Genomic DNA, 23,424 nt, shown 5'->3' with positions numbered 1-23,424 from the left:
GGGCAGGACACATAATTATATACACGGGGCAGGACGCATAATTATATACACGGGGCAGGACACATAATTATATACACGGGGCAGGACACATAATTATATACACGGGGCAGGACGCATAAATATATACACGGGGCAGGACACATATTTATATACACGGGGCAGGACACATAATTATATACACGGGGCAGGACACACAGTTATATACACGGGGCAGGACACATAGTTATATACACGGGGCAGGACACATAATTATATACTCGGGGCAGGACACATAATTATATACACGGGGCAGGACACATAATTATATACACGGGGCAGGACACATAATTATATACACGGGGCAGGACACATAATTATATACTCGGGGCAGGACACATAATTATATACACGGGGCAGGACGCATAATTATATACACGGGGCAGGACGCATAATTATATACACGGGGCAGGACGCATAATTATATACTCGGGGCAGGACGCATAATTATATACACGGGGCAGGACACATAATTATATACACGGGGCAGGACACATAATTATATACACGGGGCAGGACACATAATTATATACGACGTATAGGCCGGTTGGCACACACAGGGCAGATTTTATATATATATATATATATATATATATATATATAAAATCTAGCATATGTGCAGCACTCAGGTATATGAAACTTCAAACAGCACTACTTGCAGGTATCAATGTTTACATTTTATAAAAATTGTTGTCAGGATAAACAAGAATAAACAATGTACTCACCTTATATACCTTACACATAAGAAGTTTATCGACAATGTACTAAGCATTTGGAAGGGCCAATCCAGCAGCCTGAAAGAAATCTTGGACGCACACAATGCCTCTGACAGCCCTGTCAAGCTTACATATCAAATGGAGGAAAGTAGCATTGACTTTTTGGATGTAAGGATTTCTATCAACAATGCTCTGATTAGTACCACAGTATTCTCCAAACCCACAGATAGGAATACGTTCCTGCATGCCTCCAGTTGTCATCCAAGAGGGTTAAAATTTGGACTGCCATATTCACAAATGATCAGAATTCATAGGATCCAACAATAATATCAAGATGACCGAGACACAGATCGATGATTTGATTCAATGACTGGTTATGCGAGGGTATATCAAGCAGCTGATCGAAACCAAATATAAAGTGTTACAGATGGACCGTACCAAATTACTACATAAGAGCGCTACATCAGAGGCTAAATCAAAATTTCCATGTAAGAGTGATTTAATGCCACTTCAGTAATAACAAACAGAGTGACTAAGAAAAACTGGCACGTGATTCAAACGGACAATAAGTTAGATCTACAATCTACAGACATCATGCCTTGCTACAAGCGAGCCAGGAATTTGAGGGACATCTTGGTCAAGACAGACATCTCCACTAAAAATCATCCCTATGATAATCGCCTGTTAGCTCCATTAAAAGCAGGATGCTTCAGATGCTCATGTATCACCTGTAGGCATCTCATCATAGGTGACACATTCTGTCATCCGCATTTGGGCTACAAAATTAGGATACAACATCACTTGACTTGCGAATCCACCTACGTGGTATATCGGATAGTTTGCCCCTGTGGCTTGTGTTACATAGGCAATATGATAAGAAAATTCAAGGAGAGGATGACCACTCATCGCTCTACTATTAGAGCAGCCTTAACCAATGGAACCAGCGACCAACCGGTGGCACGCCACTTTGTGGAAGCACGGCACTCGCTTGCTAGCCTCAAATATCGAATGATCGATCATGTAGCCCCCAAAATTAGGAGAGGGGACAGACATCGAGCATTGTTAAGATGTGAGACAAGATGGATCAAAAAATTGGACGTCATCACCACTCGGGGTGTGAATGAGGCCGTGTCACTAGCATGTTTTCAATAGCCTGCACTATTATGTAGCACCTGTAGCTTTAAATGTGAGATTCATTGACCCATTAGCTATCTAGTCATGAATCTGTTTTGCCAGTGTGTTTTCCCTCTACTCCACTCATTATTAGTACATATAATTATATAACCTTATCCCATGACCTTTGGTCACTATAAGGCATCTACTATAGGCTCACATAGTTATATAGCTGCATTATTGAGCCATCCCCCATATATAGTATTTATTTTCTAGCCATTTAGCTGCCGTGAGACTTTTTGTCCATAGGCATGTATATCATGTGTTATTATGTGATTTCTCTCTGCTGTCCTGTGTTACATTACTGTTATTTGTATCAGGGTCACTATCTCGGGTTTCCATGGTGACGGGTCTCCAGGATGATGAGTATAACGCATTAAGTATTTACGTCATCTCCCAGCGTCTCGGCCGTTGGGCGGGTCCTGCCAGACGGGCGCCGCTGCTGTTCACAATTGGGGGGATATAAGGTGAATACATTGTTTGTTCTTGATTATCCTGATGACAATTTTCATAAAATTGAAACGTTGATACCTGCAAGTTTTATATACCTGAGTGCCGCACATCTGCTAGATTATATATATAATATATATATATAAAATCTGCCCTGTGTGTGATGGCTGACCTATACGCCGTATATAAATAAGAATTTACTTACCGATAATTCTATTTCTCGTAGTCCGTAGTGGATGCTGGGAACTCCGTAAGGACCATGGGGAATAGCGGCTCCGCAGGAGACTGGGCACATCTAAAGAAAGCTTTAGGATCACCTGGTGTGCACTGGCTCCTCCCCCTATGACCCTCCTCCAAGCCTCAGTTAGGATACTGTGCCAGGACGAGCGTACACAATAAGGAAGGATTTTGAATCCCGGGTAAGACTCATACCAGCCACACCAATCACACTGTACAACTTGTGATCTGAACCCAGTTAACAGCATGATAATAGAGGAGCCTCTAGAAAAGATGGCTCACTACAACAATAACCCGAATTTTTTGGTAACAATAATTATGTACCAGTATTGCAGACAATCCGCACTTGGGATGGGTGCCCAGCATCCACTACGGACTACGAGAAATAGAATTATCGGTAAGTAAATTCTTATTTTCTCTGACGTCCTAGTGGATGCTGGGAACTCCGTAAGGACCATGGGGATTATACCAAAGCTCCCAAACGGGCGGGAGAGTGCGGATGACTCTGCAGCACCGAATGAGAGAACTCCAGGTCCTCCTCAGCCAGGGTATCAAATTTGTAGAATTTTACAAACGTATTTGCTCCTGACCAAGTAACTGCTCGGCAAAGTTGTAAAGCCGAGACCCCTCGGGCAGCTGCCCAAGATGAGCCCACCTTCCTTGTGGAGTGGGCATTTTAAGATTTTTGGCTGTGGCAGGCCTGCCACAGAATGTGCAAGCTGAATTGTACTACAAATCCAACGAGCAATCGTCTGCTTAGAAGCAGGAGCACCCAGTTTGTTGGGTGCATACAGGATAAACAGCGAGTCAGATTTTCTGACTCCAGCCGTCCTGGAAACATATATTTTCAGGGCCCTGACCACGTCAAGCAACTTGGAATCCTCCAAGTCCTTAGTAGCCGCAGGTACCACAATAGGTTGGTTCATGTGAAATGCAGAAACCACCTTAGGTAGAAATTGAGGACAAGTCCTCAATTCTGCCCTGTCAGAATGAAATATTAAGTAAGGGCTTTTATATGATAAAGCCGCCAATTCTGACACACGCCTGGCTGAAGCCAGGGCTAACTCGTCACTTCCATGTGAGATATTTTAAGTCCACAGTGGTGAGTGGTTCAAACCAATGTGACTTTAGGAAACTCAACACAACATTGAGATCCCAAGGTGCCACTGGAGGCACAAAAGGAGGCTGTATATGCAGTACCCCTTTTACAAATGTCTGAACTTCAGGCACTGAAGCCAGTTCTTTTTGGAAGAAAATCGACAGGGCCGAAATTTGAACCTTAATGGACCCTAATTTTAGGCCCATAGACAGTCCTGTTTGCAGGAAATGGAGGAAACGACCCAGTTGAAATTCCTCTGTAGGGGCCTTCTTGGCCTCACCCCCCGCAACATATTTTCGCCAAATGCGGTGATAATGTTTTGCGGTTACGTCCTTCCTGGCCTTGACCAGGGTAGGGATGACTTCATCTGGAATGCCTTTTTCCTTCAGGATCCGGCGTTCAACCGCCATGCCGTCAAACGCAGCCGCGGTAAGTCTTGGAACAGACAAGGCCCCTGCTGGAGCAGGTCCTTTCTTAGAGGTAGAGGCCACGGTTCGTCCGTGAGCATCTCTTGAAGTTCCGGATACCAAGTCCTTCTTGGCCAATCCGGAACCACGAGTATAGTTCTTACTCCTCTCCTTCTTATGATTCTCAGTACTTTTGGTATGAGAGGCAGAGGAGGGAACACATACACTGACTGGTACACCCACAGTGTTACCAGAGCGTCCACCGCTATTGCCTGAGGGTCCCTTGACCTGGCGCAATATCTGTCCAGTTTTTTGTTTAGACGGGACGCCATTATGTCCACCTTTGGTTTTTCCCAACGGTTTACAATCAGGTGGAAGACTTCTGGGTGAAGTCCCCACTCTCCCGGGTGAAGGTCGTGTCTGCTGAGGAAGTCTGCTTCCCAGTTGTCCACTCCCGGAATGAACACTGCTGACAGTGCTATCACATGATTTTCCGCCCAGCAAAAATCCTTGCAGCTTCTGCCATTGCCCTCCTGCTTCTCGTGCCGCCCTGTCTGTTTACGTGGGCGACTGACGTGATGTTGTCCGATTGGATCAATACCGCCTGACCCTGAAGCAGGGGTTTCGCTTGACTTAGGGCATTGTAAATGGCCCTTAGTTCCAGAATGTTTATATGAAGAGATGTCTCCAGGCTTGACCATAAGCCCTGGAAATTCCTTCCCTGTGTGACTGCTCCCCAGCCTCGCAGGCTGGCATCCGTGGCCACCAGGACCCAGTCCCGAATGCCGAATCTGCGGCCCTCTAGAAGATGAGCACTCTGCAACCACCACAGGAGGGATACCCTTGTCCCTGGTGACAGGATTATCCGCTGAAGCATCTGAAGATGCGACCCGGACCATTTGTCCAGTAGGTTCCACTGTGCGTGGAATCTGCCGAATGGGATTGCTTCGTAGGAAGCCACCATTTTTACCCAGAACCCTTGTGCATTGATGCACTGAGACTTGGTTCGGTTTTAGGAGGTTCCTGACTAGCTCGGATAACTCCCTGGCTTTCTCCTCTGGGAGAACCACCTTCTTTCTGGACTGTGTCCAGGATCATCCCTAGGAACAGAAGACAAGTCGTCGGAACCAGCTGCGATTTTGGAATATTGAGAATCCAATCGTGCTGCCGCAACACTACCTGATATAGTGCTACACCGATATCCAACTGTTCCCTGGATCTTACCCTTATCAGGGAAACGTCCAAGTAAAGGATAACTAAAATTCCCTTCCTTCGAAGGAATATCATCATTACGGTCATTACTTCAGTAAAGACCCGGGGTGCCGTGGACCATCCCTACGGCAGCGTCCGAACTGATACAGTTCTGTACCATAACCTGAAATACCCTTGGTGAGAAGGGTACATTTTGACATGAAGGTAAGCATCCTTGATGTCCCGAGACATCATGTAGTCCCCTTCTTCCAGGTTTGCAATCACTGCTCTGAGTGACTCAATTTTGAATTTGAACCTCTGTATGCAAGTGTTCAAAGATTTTAGATTTTAAAATCGGTCTCACCGAGCCGTCTGGCTTCGGTACCACAATAGTGTGGAATAATACCCCGTTCCCTGTTGCAGGAGGGGTACCTTGATTATCACCTGCTGGGAATACAGCTTGTGAATGGCTTCCAAAACTGCCTCCCTGTCAGCGGGAGACGTCGGTAAAACAGACTTTTGGAAACGGCGAGGGGAATACGTCTCGAATTCCAATTTGTACCCCTGAAATATTATCTGAAGGATCCAGGGGTCTACTTGCGAGTGAGCCCACTGCGCACTGAAATTCATTGAGAACGGGACCCCACCGTACCTGAACTTGTAAAGCCCTAGCGTCATACTGAGGGCTTGGCAGAGGCGGAAAAGGGTTTCTGTTCCTTGGAACTGGCTGATCTCTGCAGCCATTTTCCTCTCCCTCTGTCACGAGCAGAAAAGAGGAACCCTTTTGTCCGCTTGCCAACCAGGACTGCGCCTGATAATACGGCGTCTTATTTTGAGAGGCGACCTGGGGTACATCCCCTCTTTTAAGGCAATACTTCCAAATGCCGTTTGGAATCCGCATCACCTGACCACTTTACTGGAATAATTGGACAACGCACTTATACTTGATGCCAGTCGGCAAATATTCCGCTGTGCATCATGCATATATAGAAATGCATCTTTTAATTGCTCTATAGGCAATAATATACTGTCCTTATCTAGGATATCATATTTCCAGTCAGGGAATCCGACCACGCCAACCCAGCACTGCACATCCAGGCTGAGGCGATTGCTGGTCGCAGTATAACACCAGTATGTGTGTAAATACATTTTAGGATACGCTCCTGCTTTCTATCAGCAGGATCCTTAAGAGCGGCCATCTCAAGAGAGGGTAGAGCCCTTGTTGTTACAAGCGTGTGAGCGCCTTATCCCCCCTAGGGGGTGTTTCCCAACGCACCCTAACCTCTGGCGGGGAAAGGTATACTGCCAATAACTTTTTAGAAATTATCAATTGTTATCGGGGGGAAACCCACGCATCATCACACACCTCTTTTTTTTTTTTTTTGGTGGTATTCATATTATCAGAAAAGTGTAAACTTTTTCCATTGCCTCAATCATGCAATGTGTGGCCCTATTGGAAATCACGGTTGTCTCTTCACCGTCGACACAGGAGTCAGTACCCGTGTCGGCGTCTGTATCTGAGGTAACGGGCGCTTTAGAGCCCCTGTATGAGACGTCTGGACAGGCACAAGCTGAGTAGCCGGCTGTCTCATGTCAACCACTGTCTTTTATACAAAGCTGACACTGTCACGCAATTTCAACAGTTCATCCACTCAGGTGTCGACCCCCTAGGGGGTGACAACACTATTACAGACAATCTGCTCCGTCTCCACATCATTTTTCTCCTCATACATGTCAACACAAACGTACCGACACACAGCACACACACAGGGAATGCTCTGATAGAGGACAGGACCCCACTAGCCCTTTGGGGAGACAGAGGGAGAGTTTGCCAGCACACACCAGAGCGCTATATATATACAGGGATAACCTTATATAAGTGTTTTTCCCTTTATAGCTGCTGTATTGTTTATACTGCGCCTAATTTGTGCCCCCCTCTCTTTTTTAACCCCTTTCTGTAGTGTAGTGACTGCAGGGGAGAGCCAGGGAGCTTCCCTCCAACTGAGCTGTGAGGGAAAATGGCGCCAGTGTGCTGAGGAGATAGGCTCCGCCCCTTTCTCGGCGTCCTTATCATCCTTTTTCTGTATGTTTTGGCAGGGGTTAAATGCATCCATATAGCCCAGGAGTTATATGTGATGCATTTATTTTAGCCATATAATGTTTTTATCGATTTATTGCGTCTCAGGGCGCTGCCCCCCCCAGCGCCCTGCACCCTCAGTGACCGGAGTGTGAAGTGTGCTGAGAGCAATGGCGCACAGCTGCGGTGCTGTGCGCTACCTTATCTGAAGACCGGATCGTCTTCTGCCGCCGATTTTTCCGGACCTCTTCGCTCTTCTGGCTCTGTAAGGGGGCCGGCGGCGCGGCTCCGGGACCCATCCAGGCTGAACCTGTGATCGTCCCTCTGGAGCTAATGTCCAGTAGCCTAAGAAGCCCAATCCACTCTGCACGCAGGTGAGTTCGCTTCTTCTCCCCTTAGTCCCTCGATGCAGTGAGCCTGTTGCCAGCAGGTCTCACTGAAAATAATAAACCTAAACTAAAACTTTCACAAAGAGCTCAGGAGAGCCCCTAGTGTGCACCCTTCTCGTCGGGCACAGAAATCTAACTGAGGCTTGGAGGAGGGTCATAGGGGGAGGAGCCAGTGCACACCAGGTGATCCTAAAGCTTTCTTTAGATGTGCCCAGTCTCCTGCGGAGCCGCTATTCCCCATGGTCCTTACGGAGTTCCCAGCATCCACTAGGACGTCAGAGAAATTATATATACCTGAGTGCTGTACATCTGCTAGATTATACATACACTGCTCAAAAAAATAAAGGGAACACTAAAATAACACATCCTAGATCTGAATGAATGAAATATTCTTCTGAAATACTTTGTTCTTTACATAGTTGAATGTGCTGACAACAAAATCACACACAAATTATCAATGGAAATCAAATTTATTAACCCATGGAGGTCTGGATTTGGAGTCACACTCAAAATTAAAGTGGAAAAACACACTACAGGCTGATCCAACTTTGATGTAATGTCCTTAAAACAAGTCAAAATGAGGCTCAGTAGTGTGTGCGGCCTCCATGTGCCTGTATGACCTCCCTACAATGCCTGGGCATGCTCCTGATTAGGGAAGCCAATCCTGGGCCTTTTTTTCAATCCCGGGGATCGGGATTGAAAAATGGCCAATCCCGGGATTCCCGGGATACCCGGGATTGGCTTTTAGATAGGTGGCCGACCCCTCGCCCCACCCCGCCCCGCCCACCCGCACATATAACTTACCATATACCGAGGGCGGGCGGGGATCATCCTTTCATCGCTGCTGACGGCTTCTGACAGCGCAGCGTGACCTCTCACGCTGCGCTGGGGACCCGGAAGGAGGAAGCCGGGCAGCGTCTGAGCGTCCTGTGGACGCTCAACGCTGATCCCTCAATCCCCGGGATTGGAGCTTCCAATCCCGGGATTGAATCCCGGCCATTTTTGGGCCTAAATCCCGGGATCCCGCCGATCCCGGGATTGGCCACCCTACTCCTGATGAGGTGGCGGATGGTCTCCTGAGGGATCTCCTACCAGACCTGGACTAAAGCATCCACCAACTCCTGGACAGTCTGTGCTACAAAGTGGCATTGGTGGATGAAGCGAGACATGATGTCTCAGATGTGCTCAATTGGATTCAGGTCTGGGTGGGCCAGTCCATAGCATCAATGCCTTCGTCTTGCAGGAACTGCTGACACACTCCAGCCACATGTGGTCTAGCATTGTCTTGCATTAGGAGGAACCCAGGGCCAACTGCACCAGCATATGGTCTCACATGGGGTGTGAGGATCTCATCTCGGTACCTAATGGCAGTCAGGCTACCTCTGGCGAGCACATGGAGGGCTGTGCAGCCCCCCAAAGAAATGCCACCCCACACCATTACTGACCCACTGCTAAACCGGTAATGCTGGAGGATGTTGCAGGCAGCAGAACGTTCTCCTTGGCGTCTCCAGACTGTCACGTCTGTCACATGTGCTCAGTAAGAACCTGCTTTCATCTGTGAAGAGCACAGGGCGCCAGTGGCGCATTTGCCAATCTTGGTGTTCTCTGGCAAATGCCAAACTTCCTGCACGGTGTTGGGCGGTAAGCACAACGACCACCTGTGGACGTTGGGCCCTCATACCACCTTCATGGAGTCTGTTTCTGATCATTTGAGTAGACACATGCACATTTGTGGCTTGCTGGAGGTCATTTTGCAGGGCTCTGGCAGTGCTCCTCCTGTTCCTCCTTGCACAAAGGCGGAGGTAGCGGTCCTGCTGCTGGGTTGTTGCCCTCCTACGGCCTCCTCCACAGCTCCTGATGTACTGGCCTGTCTCCTGGTAGCGCCTCCATGCTCTCCATGCTCTACGATGACACACACAGCAAACCTTCTTGCCACAGCTCGCATTGATGTGCCATCCTGGATGAGCAGCACTACCTGAGCCACTTGTGTGGGTTGTAGACTCCGTCTCATGCTACCACTAGAGTGAAAGCACCGCCAGCTTTCAAAAGTGACCAAAACATCAGCCAGAAAACATAGGAGCTGAGAAGTGGTCTGTGGTCACCACCTGCAGAACAACTCCTGTATTGGGGGTGTCTTGCTAATTGTCTATAATTTCCACCTATTTGCACAATAGCATGTGAAATTGATTGTCAATTAGTGTTGCTTTCTAAGTGGACAGTTTGAGTTCACAGAAGTGTGACTGACATGGAGTTACATTGTGTTGTTTAAGTGTTCCCTTTATTTTTTTGAGCAGTGTATTATATATACACACACACACACACACACACACACACACACACACACACACACACACACACACACCCCCCCCCCCTCCCCCCAGAGGGGAATATGGAAACCAGAGGAAGTCACATGATGTAATTGCAGCTTCCTGACAGGCCACTGCCCCCACTCCACATAAATGCACTGATATAAAATGTCTGCCACTATTTACTTACAGAGACACCCCCCCCCCCCCCTGTAATGTCACCCACTATTCACATGATATGTCACAATCACACATAGCCACAATCACAAGTACATACAGTCACTACTGGTGGTTCTGGGCTACGGACAGTTCAAGGGAAATCGTACAGTCACAATGGCAGCGTGTGTACCCACCTTTACACACCAGACGGGTATTTATACACAGCAACACTGATATTATGTGGACACAAAAGTAACACTACAAGTGACACATTAACAGGAAATTGTTTCTGTCACCATAGCGACAATTATCTGGAAATAAGATAATACACAGACACATAAAAAGACTCAATGGAAATATTTTGTTTTTAAACGACTTTATTTCATATCTTTAAAATATAGAGAAAAATCTGTGTATTAAACATTAAAAATACTTTACTCTGCACAACAGTCTATGGGGGTCATTCAGACCCAGCCGCAACAGCGGGCCGCAGCAGTTTGCAGGTGGTGGCACAATGCACATGCGCAGCGGCCGTGCGGACACATACATTGCGGTCACATCCCTGAGGGGTGAACGCGGGCGGGCCGGTACCATTTTCCGGGGAGGCTGCGTGATGTCACATCTGCGTTCATCTCTGATTAACCCCCTATAAGCTTCCAGAGTGCACCTCATATCTCATCTTTTCCAAGTTACTACAAATGATATGAGATCGGTAGCAGCACTACTTTCAGGATTATTACACAGAACACACATAAAGGCTGACACAGCAAATAACCGTAACACATACAAGGGATTAATTAGAAATAAGGAAGCATAATCATCATTAAGTCTAATTATCAACTGGTTCTGTGCGGGACCCATACACCTCTTTACTGCCTCCAGCAGCCCCTGGTACTGCACTGTGACCACCCGCCCTGTCTCCCCCCACTACTGCCTCCCACCATCTCACCCACTACTGCCATCCACCCTGTCTCCCCCCACTACTGCCTCCCACCATCTCACCCACTACTGCCATCCACCCTGTCTCCCTGCACTACTGCCACCCGCCCTGTCTCCCCCCACTACTGCCACCCACCGTCTCCCCCCACTACTGCCACCCGTCTCCCCACCACTATTGCCACACGCCCTGTCTCATCCCCCTACTGCCACCACCCTGTCTACACCCACTACTGCCACTGTCATGTCTCCCCACACAACTGCCACCCACCCAATCTCCCCCCACTACTGCCACCACCCTGTTTCCCCATCACTATTGCCACCCGCCCAGTCTCCCCCCACTACTGCCACTCACCCTGTCTTCCCCCACTACTGCCACCGCACTCTCTCCCCCAATACTGCCATGCCCTGTCTCCCCCCCACTACTGCATCCGCCTTGTCTCCCCCCACTACTGCCACCCATCTCCCCACCACTATTGCCACCCGCCCTGTCTCCCCAGACTGCCACCGCCCTGTCTTCCCCCACTACTGCCACCACCCTGTCTCCCCACACAACTGCCACCCGCCCCATCTCCCCCCACTACTGCCACCACCCTGTCTCCCACCACTATTGACACCCACCCTGTCTCCCCCCACTACTGCCACCCACCCTGTCTTTCCCCACTACTGCCACCACACTCTCTCCCCAATACTGCCACGCCCTGTTCCCCCCACTACTGCCACCCACCATCGCCCCACCACTACTGCCACCGCCCGGTCTCCCCCTTGGACACCTTAGTGCTGCTTGGGGATAATAATAGGATTTTGGTTCTTACCAGATAAATTATTTTCTTTGAATCCAAAGGGGGCACTGGAGTACTCTTGAGATATGGACGGTGCCTTAGCAGGGACAGGCACATTTAAATATTTAAATTAGTAACCCTCCACCTCCTCCATACACCAAGGTACCTCAGTGTTTTTACTGAGCCAAACAGGAGCAATAGATAGGATGAACATTAGAGAATTACATATAACATTATAACATAACGGACAACGATAAAGTTGACACATAATGAAATGGACAACTGAACAGTTGACGCGACAATAGATAACAATCACCTTAACAATTGAGCAAGTTGGTGAGAATCCGTTACCATAAGATCTACTGAACTTACCACAAGACAGGTGAAACTGCTCTCGGTGGGCGTCCAGTGCCCCCTGTGGATTCAAAGTAAAGGATTTATCTGGTAAGTACCAATATCCTATTTTTTCATCCACTAGGGGTCACTGGAGTAATCTTGGGACATACCAAAGTTTCCCCCTTGGGCGGGAGAGCTGTTTGGCACCTGTAACACTAGACGGCCAAAGCTAGATGCTGATGCCGCAAACGTATTAAACTTGTAAAAGCGCACAAACGTGTGCACTGATGACCATGTAGCCGCACGGCAAAGTTGCGTCATAAAAGCTCCATGACCTGCTCCCATGACGTTCCCACAGAACGCAAGGAATGTGCTGACACATGCAGTCGGTGTTAGACTAGCATGAAAGTGCACCTGACGAATGGTCAAGTTAATCTATCTGGCCAAGGTCTGTTTGGAAGCTGGCCAACCTATCTTGACTGCATCATAGAGAACAAAGAACGTATCCGTTTTACGTACTGTTGATGTTTGGGCTACATAAATGCGGGGTACGCGTACCACATCCAATGTAGCTGGAGTTCCTGCACCCTCTGATAATACCGGAACTACGATTGGTTAATTGATTTGAAAAGAAGATACTACCTTTGGTAGGAAAGCGGGATTCGTCCGAAGTTCCGCTCTATCATCATGAAACACCAGATACGGTGGCTTGCAGGACAAGGGAACCCAATTCTGAAACATGCTTTGCTGAAGCTAAGGCTAGGAGAAAAACTGTATTCCAAGTCAGAAACTTAACATCCACTTGTTGCAAGGGTTCAAAATTTGAAGACTGTAAAAAATCTAAAACCAGATTCAAATCCCATGGCGCTGTAGGTGGTATAAATGGAGGTTGTACTCTGAGGACACCTTGCAGGAAAGTGTGAACAGTTGGCAAAAGGGCCAAACGCCTTTGAAAGTAAATTGACAAGGCAGAGACCTGCACCTTTAGTGTAGATAAACGCAGTTCTCCATCAAACCCAGTCTGTAAAAATAGCAAAAGACGGGATAACTTGAAAGGATAACTTGATGTCGGAAAATTCCAAGCTTCACACCACCCTATACAGGCATGCCAAATCCTGTGATAATGAGCTGCCGTTACTGGCTTTCTCTTTCTAGCATGTAACATGGTTGGTATAACCGATTCTGGAATGCCCTCTCATCTCAAGAGAGTGGTTTCAACAGCCACCCCATCAAACGCAGCAGCGCTAAATCGGGGTACAGGAATGGATCCTGTTGTAGCAGGTCTGGACGTAGCGGGAGTGTCCACGGGTTGTCTGCGAGTAGACCTCTGAGATCCGAGAACCACGCTCTCCAGGGCCAATGAGGCGTCACTAATATGACTATCATGGACTCTCATTTGATCCGCTTTAGCAACCGAGGAAGCAGTGGAAAAGGTGGAAACCGATACACGAGGCTGTACGGATACGCGATTGTGAGAGTATCCACTGCCACTGCCTTTGGATCTCGCGTTCTGGACACATACTGGGGTGTTTGATGATTTTGGCAAGATGCCATTAGATCCACCTGTGGGTAAACCCACCTCTGGATTTAATGCCCATTCCCCTGGATGAAAATACTGACGGCTGAGATAATCCGCCTCCCAGTTGTCCACTCCTGGAATAAACACTGCCAACAATATCACTTGAGGATTCGAGCAACTTCCCGCATGGCTATGCGACTTTGAGTTCCTCCTTGTTTGTTGCTGTAATGTGACTGCCGTCACGTTGTCTGACTGAACCTGAACAGTCTGAGATTGGAGCATGTGAACTGCCTGTTGCAGTGTGTTGTAAATTGCCCTGAGTTCCAGGACATTTATCGACAGTAAACTTTCTCGGTCTGACCAGAGACCCCGAAACTGACAATTTTGGACCACTGCTCCCCAACCTCTGAGACTTGCGTCTGTCATCAGAATAATCCAATTCCAGACTCTGAACCTTTTTCTTGCTGTGAGATTGTGTACTTGGAGCCACCAGAGTAGTGATATTCTGGCCCTTGGAGACAGCCTCACCATCTGATGAATTTGTAGATGCGAGCATGACCACTGTGCGAGAACATCCAGTTGAAAAGGACGTGAGTGAAATCTTCCAAACTGGAGTGCTTAGAAAGACGTCACCATCTTTCCTAACAATTGAATGCACAGATGCACCGAGACTGTCCGTGGTTGGAGCACTAACTGTACCAGATGATGAATACTTTGTACTTTCTGTTCTGCCAGGTAAATTTATTGATCCACAGTGTCGAGAATCATTCCTAGGAATTGAAGTCTTTGAGAAGGAATCAGACTTGATTTCTTGAAGTTGACAATTCAACTGTGCTGAACTAGTACATTGTACGTTAGTAAGTCATGTTGAAGGAGTAAAAGAAGGGAGCGCTAGGAGAGTCTAATATTACATTTATTAATGAAACAGTGTTTCAAATGCCACATGAATCACAATATAGCCTAGTAAAAAGTATACACATTTATTTAATAATATACTATATTAAATACAGCTGCAATGTATCACCTGAATTAAAATATAAATAAATAGTGAAATGACACTTAATATAACCCGTATTTTGGCCATGCGTCCACGGACTAAAAGGTCTTATGGATAGGAGACTAGTGAGAGGTACCTCTTAAATAGTAATTGCTGTTAAACTGAATATAGTCTCTCCTCTCCTCATGCGTATAACTTTTCAGTTGTAAACGCTGTACTAAGCCGGTTATGCAGTTTTCTTCACATCGGACACCGTCTAACAGGAGTGATCGGTTCCCGTCTAATCAGTATGTATGAGTAGTTCAGTGTCAACGTCCACGATTCAAATATTGAGACGCTGCCCGCTCGGTTAAGCCGAGCCGTCTCTAACATCACAGAGGGACTTTTATATGAGGAGAGGAGAGACTATGGCCCTCATTCCGAGTTGTTCGCTCACTAGCTGCTTTTAGCAGCATTGCACACGCTAAGCCGCCGCCCTCTGGGAGTGTATCTTAGCTTAGCAGAATTGCGAACAAAAGATTAGCATAATTGCGAATAGAAATTTCTTAGCAGTTCCTGAGTAGCTCCAGACTTACTCCTACACTGCAATCAGTTCAGTCAGTTTCGTTCCTGGTTTGAAGTCACAAACACACCCAGCGTTCGCCCAGACACTCCCCCGTTTCTTCAGACACTCCCGCGTTTTCCCCAGAAATGCCAGTGTTTTTTCACACACGCCCAGAAAACGGCGAGTTTCCGCCCAGAAACACCCACTTCCTGTCAATCACACTACGATCACCAGAACGATGAAAAATCCTTGTTATGCCGTGAGTAAAATACCTAACTTTTGTGTAAAATAACTAAGCGCATGCGCTCTGCGAACCTTGCACATGCGCAGTAAGCGACTAATCGCAATATAGCGAATATCGGCAACGAACGAACAACTCGGAATGACCACCTATATTCAGTTTAACAGCAATGACTATTTAAGAGGTACCTCTCACTAGTCTCCTATCCATAAGACCTTTTAGTCTGTGGACGCACGGCCAAAATACGGGTTATATTAAGTGTAATTTCACTATTTATTTTTTAATTCAGGTGATACATTGCAGCTGTATTTAATACAGTATTTTATTAAATAAATGTGTATACTTTTTACTAGGCTATATTGTGATTCATGTGGCATTTGAAACACTGTTTCATCAATAAATGTAATATTAGACTCTCCTAGCGCTCCCGTCTTATGCTTTTTTTGATCTTATTGATAATCTGTTGGGGCAGCCCGTCCACAACTGGTGAGCAGCTACCAGAGTTTAATTGGGTTTGTGTGTACTGTGGAGCGCCGATTCAACACCAATTTCTATGTTGAAGGAGTATCTGTTGAGATGGAGCTTTGATGAGCAGATCGTCTAAGTACAGAACTATTATCACTCCCAGGGATCTGAGGTGAGCAATCATCACAGACATCTCCTTCGTGAACACCCGAGGAGCTGACGAGAGGCCAAATGGTAGTGCCTGAAATTGATAATGGTTTTGTTGTACTGCAAACCTGAAGTACACCTGATGTGGTGGTCAAATTGGAATGTGTAAGTACGCATCCTTGAGATCCAGAGAAATCATGAATTTATGTGGCTCTAAACCTGCAGTCACTGACCGCAGGGATTCCATCTTGAATCTGTAGTAGGTCATGTACTGATTGAGCCCCTTTAGGTCCAATATTGGTCTGACAGGACCATCCAGCTTTGGTACCACAAAAAGACTGGAATAGTAACCTTGACCCTGTTGGTGATCTGGAACCGGAATCAAACCTTCTGAGTCTACGAGAGACTGAATCATGGTCTGCAGAACCGCCTTCTTGTCTCCTGACACAGGCAGACATGTCTTGAAAAATCGCATTGGTGGAAGACAATCGAACTCTATTTTGTAACCTTTGAACACTAAATTGCGGATCCACCCATCTATGGATGTCTGAAACCACGCCAAGTGAAACGTCTGAAGGCGTGCTCCCACTGTCACGATCCGGGTTATTACCCCCATTATTTACCTGCTAAGTGCCTTCTGAGACTGGCCCGGCGTTCCAGGCCTGGATTCCACCTGCGCTGTCTGCGGGCAGCGCACTGCATATCTGTGTCTCAAGGTTCTCCTCTCTGATTGCAGCAGCGCTGGCATGGCAACATTACACAAAACATCCATTTGTTTAAATTATTGCATCTCCTGCCCTCCGCGGCCTCCGCCGCCATTACTGCCGATTCCCACATGTAAAGTACAGACAGACTTTCCTTCCAGTTTCAAACATAGGCGCCGCCATGTTTGTTTTTTATCACGTTGTTTTCAGCCTATCCGCAGCAGTCTGGACTCTGCCTATATTATCCAGCCAATCCAGGCTCACCAGCTGGTATAAATATCCTGCTCCAGGGCTGGGTAAGGGTCAGTGCTTTGGTTGTCAATCCTTGCATACATGTCTCTCCTGTTTGGTGAATTCTGCTTCTCCAAGAGACCGGCACCAATTACCACCCTGCGGTGCCGCCTGACTCCAGCAGTGTTCCAGCTCTGCTTCTACTGCGATCCTCACATCGGCTTCCAGCTATGGACCTGCTCTGCTTCCAGTGGTGTCTTGGTATTGTTGCTACTTCCATTATCTACAGCATCGCTCACTAGCCTCTGTGGTAAAGTGTCACTGGCTTCCAGCAGTGCTTGGTGTTACCATCTGCCTACAGCAGTGCTTCACGTCATCTCCAGTGGTATTCATATAACGCTCTGCATAGTATCCCACACAACATCGAACCACAATATCCATCGATGCTCACCATCGAACTGTTGCTCCAGTGGTGAGTTCAGCACATCTTTCCTCTCACCGGTTCCGTTCGGTAGTCTCTGGCAATTCTATCTACTTCACTTCAACCTCAGTGTATCAGCGCCTATCCCAGTCTCCTGTCTGCCACCTACTGGGCGGTACTTGCTGGTTCCTCATTACAGCGGTTAGCTGTGGCCACATACTTTTCAACTCCGGATTTTGGCAAGGACTTTACCATCTTGTTCTGCATAGCCACAGTCACAAATACCAGCTGCATTCCCAGGAACTGTACTGCATTTCATTCTGCACTCACTGTTGAAGATATCTCATTGCCAAGATATATACTGTGTGTTCAATAAATTGACTTTTATATTTTACGCCATTGTTGTGGTCACGCCTTTGGGTTGATGGTGTTCAAACATCCTGCATTTCTAGGAACCTAAACTTACCTGCACGGTTCACCTACACGCCAGCCCCTACATCTGAGGGTTCCCTAAGTCAGCCTCAGCCCTCAGTTGTGACACCCACAACTGAAGATCCAAGATGAGCTGGAAGCCCGTCATGCCACTGGCTTGTCGGTCGTCTTAGTGTCATGATGGTTAGTGGTTTGTTGAAAACCACGTCATCTACCATGTCTACTGTGTATGGTTGTTCCTCTAGTATGGCCTCGAAAGGACTGAGGTCTATAGGATTTGAATGCTGATCCAGAGAATTTCCATTTAGGAACCTGTAAAGGCAATGGTAGGAAAACAGACTTTCTCCCCGTGGCCTGAGAAATCCATTTGTCCAATTCAGGACCAAACAACATCTTGCCAGCATAAGGCAATGCATCTATTCCTCATTTGGACTCTGCCTCCGCCTGCCAAGAATGCAGCCAAAGTGCACGTTGTGCTGCAACTTATGAAGCTGAAAGGTGAGAACTAACCAGGCCGACGACCATAGAAGCCATACCTAGATACTCAGCAGATTCACAGATGTTCTTCTTGTAGGCCCAACTTAAGCTGTGTTGCCCATGCAACTAAAGCCTTGTTAATCCAAACTCCAACCAAAGCAGGTCTAAGCAACACCCCTACTGCTGTATACACTGACTTTAGCACAGCTTCTAGCTTACACTCTGATGGGCCTTTAAGAATTGTAGCAGCTGGAACTGGAATGGTTAACTTCTTAGAAAGTTTTGACACCAAGGAATCCACAGCCGGCCAATTTCACCATTTAGACGTCATAGACTCTGGGAACGGGTAACTAGACAGAAACCGCTGAGTCATAGAAAACCGTTTATCCGGATTCTTCCATGCTTCTGTTAACTGCTTATTCAGAGAATCTGAATAAGGAAAACACACCGGTGTTCTCCGTCTTTTAGCAAATAACACTTCATCATTTGAAAGAGGTTCTTCAACCTCTGTAAAATTTAGAACCTGATGTACTGCCCTGATGAGATTATCAATGGCTAGACTATCGGTAACCTCATTATCTGACTTCTGGCCCAATTCACCTTCCTCATGTTCCTCTTCAGCTATCAGGTCTGGCATTGAATCGTCAGAATGCAACATCGCTGAAACTGGTAAGTTATAAAACAAATGCTAACTATCTTTCAGAACTGAGCTAGACTTGGACTTTTGTAACCCTTGCAAAGTCCTAGACATCTCCTGAGCCCCTTCTGGTATTACCCTAGCCTCAGATCTAGCCGTCTCACGCTCCTTTCGCGCAGCGGCCAATTCCGATTGTAACCCAGACATTACCCAAGGAGGATCAGGGTATGGGTTCGTATTTGCAAGACATACTGTATGCAGCAGTTCAGTCAGGTAACACACTCTCACAGACCTTGCAGCTAAGCTGCTTTTTTGATTTTGCATTTGCCTTACTCATTATGTACACAGACAAGTAGACAAAAAACAGACAAGTCCCACGACTCAGTAAAAATGTAACTAAAGTGTGAATAACCCAGAAGTGCAGTGTACGTGGGACACACTGCAATCAGTGAAACCTGTGCTGTACCGAATTCCTACTAACACCCCAACTCCTCCAGTGGGCGAGTGTCGTAGGACAGCAGCAAACTTCCTGCAAGAAGAACCAGGAAGTAAGGTTAAAATGGCGTCCTGCCATGTGCATGCCTATACTCAAGTATAGTAAAGCATGCAAGATGAGACTTATTACCATATTAGCCAATATATATTGCGCTCAGCCTCCCCCCTCTCCTCCTTCTGAAGACAGAGTCGCGGCAGCCGCCGTACTCCTCTCCTGAGCACGACAAGCCAATTGCTGCAGCAGCAGCACAAACAATCCCGGACCAAAGCTTCTTAATAATCTGGGAAGGGATTGAGTGTAAAAAAGAAAAAATCTGTGAAAAATAGAAAAACTGTGGAGAACTCTCCACGTGAGGTACCTTTGGGAGTATGGAGGGAAAGGAGGGTTACTAATTTAAATGTGCCTGTTCCTGCTAACTCTCCGTTCATATCTCAAGAGTACTCCAGTGACCCCAAGTGGATGAAAAATAAATTACCCATAGTGCCTACGGCAGCCCCACTACAGCACTAGTGCCACCCACCCTGTCTCTCCCCTCTGACACCTCAGCACCGCTTGGGGATACTAGCCACAGATAGTGCCTCCGGCAGTCCCCACCACAGCAATAGTGCCATCCAACATGTCTCCACTCTGACATCTCAGAACTTCTAGAGGATACTTGGAACTGCTGGTAACAGTCCATCTGCAGATGGAAGCAAGCTGGGCAGTAAGGAGGAAGACGCTGCTTCTGGTACCTTGGACCCCGGTCAGTAAGATTAATAGTCCCCATCTTACTGGCAGCCGGTGAAGGGAGTAGAGAATGGGTGTGATGTGGCAGGAACGGGCTGGTTAGGTAACAGCCTGGCTGCTGCATTCTGTACAAGCTACAAGCGGTGCAATTCTTTTGCTGGGAGACCCAGTTAGAGGACATTGAAGTAGTCTATGTGTGATTATACAAGTGTATGTATGACTGTAGGTAGATCTTCTGAGGGAAATAAATGGTGGAGTCTGGCTATGTTCCTCAGATGACAATCTGATTGTGGCAGATACCTGATGTCTAAGTGTCACTTCACCACCCAGGACACCAAGATTCCGCACATGATCAGCATTTTGTAACTCTGAACCCCCAAGCGTAAGTCTGGTTGGTTTGCAAAGCTGAGCTGTAGCCCTGTCCTTTGGTGGTGAGCTTCTATCATAAAGACCTGTTTCACCAGGACTGAGTCACAGCCAACTGGCATCACCCACACCTGGAGCTCAGCTAGACAACCATTTAGGATTGGTACTGGGTACCTGGAGCAAAAGACAGGTCATCTGCATAGCAGTGGTAGATGAGGGCATGACATCTGATTATTTCACCCAGTGGTAGCATGTATATTGCAAAAAGCATAGGAGATAGGATAAGAACCTTGAAGAAAAACGCATGGCAATGATGAGTATACTCCAGAAGATTAAAATGGTTCCTCACCTAAGTGATGTCTGTTGTGTGAAACAAGAGCTGATTTATTTCTCAGAGTATGGAAATGGCTTCTCACCTGTGTGACTTCTCTGATGTATAATAAGACTTGATTTCTGGGTAAAACATTTCCCACACACAGAGCAATAAAATGGCTTCTCACCTGTGTGACTTCTCTGATGTGTAACAAGACTTGATTTCTGGGTAAAACATTTCCCACACTCAGAGCAATAAAATGGCTTTTCACCTGTGTGACTTCTCTGATGTGTAACAAGATGTGATTTCTGTGCAAAACATTTCCCGCACTCAGAGCAAGAAAATGGCTTCTCACCTGTGTGACTTCTGTGATGTATAACAAGATCTGATTTGTGTGCAAAACATTTCCCACACTCAGAACATGGAAATGGCTTCTCACCTGTGTGACTTCTCTGATGTATAACAAGACATGATTTCTGGGTAAAACATTTCCCACACTCAGAGCAATAAAATGGCTTCTCACCTGTGTGACTTCTCTGATGTGTAACAAGATGTGATTTGTGTGCAAAACATTTCCCACACTCAGAACATAGATATGGATTCTCACCTCTGTGACTTCTCTGATGTATAACAAGATCTGATTTGTGTGCAAAACATTCCCCACACTCAGAACATAGAAATGGATTCTTATCTGTGTGACTTCTCTGATGTGTAACAAGATCTGATTTGCGTCCAAAACATTTCCCACACTCAGAGCAAGAAAATCGCTTCTCACCTGTGTGACTTCTCTGATGTGTAACAAGATTTGATTTCTGTGCAAAACATTTTCCACACTCAGAACATGGAAAAGGCTTCTCACCTGTGTGGCTTCTCTGATGTGTAACAAGATGTGATTTCTGTGCAAAACATTGCCCACACTCAGAACATGGAAATGGTCTCTCACCCGTGTGACTACTCTGATGTTTAACAAGATTTGATTTCCGTGTAAAACATTTCTCGCACTCAGAGCAAGAAAATGGCCTCTCACCTGTGTGACTACTCTGATGTTTAACAAGATTTGATTTCCGTGCAAAACATTTCCCACACTCAGAACATGGAAATGGTTTCTCACCTGTGTGATATCTCTGATGTGTAACAAAAGCTGATTTGTATGTAAAACATTTCCCACACTCAGAACATGGAAATGGCCTCTCGCCTGCTTTAACTGGCTGATGGGTTATAAGCTTTGTGTTCTGTGTAAAATAGTTGGCATCTATAGAACAGGGAAACACTGTATCTACTGTCAGAGCTGTAACAGATGCACCAATATCAGAGTGATCAGGAGAACATTTCCCAGGATCAGAGGGACCAGCTGATAGAGCTGGATGTATAATTGGGGTAATGGGGTTATGTCCTGGAGAATCCTGTCTACTGTCATTATCTTTTATGTCACAATCCAGGGATAACATTAGATGTCCTTCTGAGATATTCCTGGTTGTGTGTCCATCTGCTGGAAATAAAATACATTATGGAAATGTGACATTTTCTGTAACAATATTAATCTTGTAAACAATAGGAGAAGACGACTCTCTGGGACACTTAATTGTAAATGTGTGTGTATAATAAAACATAACTTTTAATGAAGGCTTTATAATATTGTGTCTCAGACTATCATTGTGTCCACCCTCCTGAGAACACTCACAATAACAAATGTAATATTATAATAAGACTTATATATATCTCTCTCTTGTACTGGTAACTAACCATGAAGTATAATGGAGATGGAGTCACTCGCCAAGTCCTATGTCAGCACCAATGTAAAACAATGGATGGGGAACATATTGTATGAATTGGAGATTCTAGATGAACAATAACATCAGTCATATGAGCTGATGGATCAGAGAAATGTATCCTACTGTTACTCCTGGAAGCATTGGTAAGGTAGCATTCCTTTATGTGTGTGCTCATACGCTGGTAAGCCTGTACATTTACTCACCCTTATATAACGTATATTGCTACAGCAGAGTAGGTGTGGAACAAGGTACTTTACATGCAATACACCACATAATACCCTGTAATCATCATCTGCTAGGTTATAATTCATTTTTACAAACACCCCCCCCCCCATCATCAGTGTCTTACCTCTATACTCTCAATAGTAATAAGGATGATGTGTGTACGGTAAGTATGATACAGAGAATTACATATCAGGATCTATACAGCTGCCGCCATACTTCTGCTTCTCATATGTGTGCTACTGGCAGCAGTGAACATCTGAGTGAGAGTCCGGGGAAAACAGCAGAGTCTGAGAAAGAGATTGGATCTGCCTTTGCAGGGATGTACCACACCTGGCACCCCTGTTAGTATATAAAATAATAAATAAAAGGGGCGTGATCTATCCAGACGTGCTTTCTGGAGCACTCCTCACTAAGTGG

The 23,424-nt window shown here is 46.3% G+C and overlaps 1 protein-coding gene across 2 annotated transcripts in view; it reads right to left on the bottom strand.

The window, feature by feature from the left end:
- Nucleotides 1-23,424, bottom strand: part of LOC135040896 (gastrula zinc finger protein XlCGF57.1-like) — a 223,327-nt gene that overhangs the window by 184,605 nt on the left and 15,298 nt on the right. Inside the window, exon 6 of one of the 2 annotated variants that reach the window (XM_063954882.1) lies at nucleotides 21,114-22,499. In XM_063954882.1, coding sequence (XP_063810952.1) covers nucleotides 21,114-22,499 — 1,386 coding nt within the window. Of the gene's footprint in view, nucleotides 1-15,889; nucleotides 22,500-23,424 lie in introns of those variants that run through there. The other variant, XM_063954881.1, reaches the window with a different exon arrangement.

This window comes from Pseudophryne corroboree, unplaced genomic scaffold (genome assembly GCF_028390025.1).
Source record: "Pseudophryne corroboree isolate aPseCor3 unplaced genomic scaffold, aPseCor3.hap2 scaffold_778, whole genome shotgun sequence".
Lineage (NCBI taxonomy): Eukaryota > Metazoa > Chordata > Amphibia > Anura > Myobatrachidae > Pseudophryne > Pseudophryne corroboree.
This window is presented reverse-complemented; position numbering and strand designations above follow the sequence as displayed.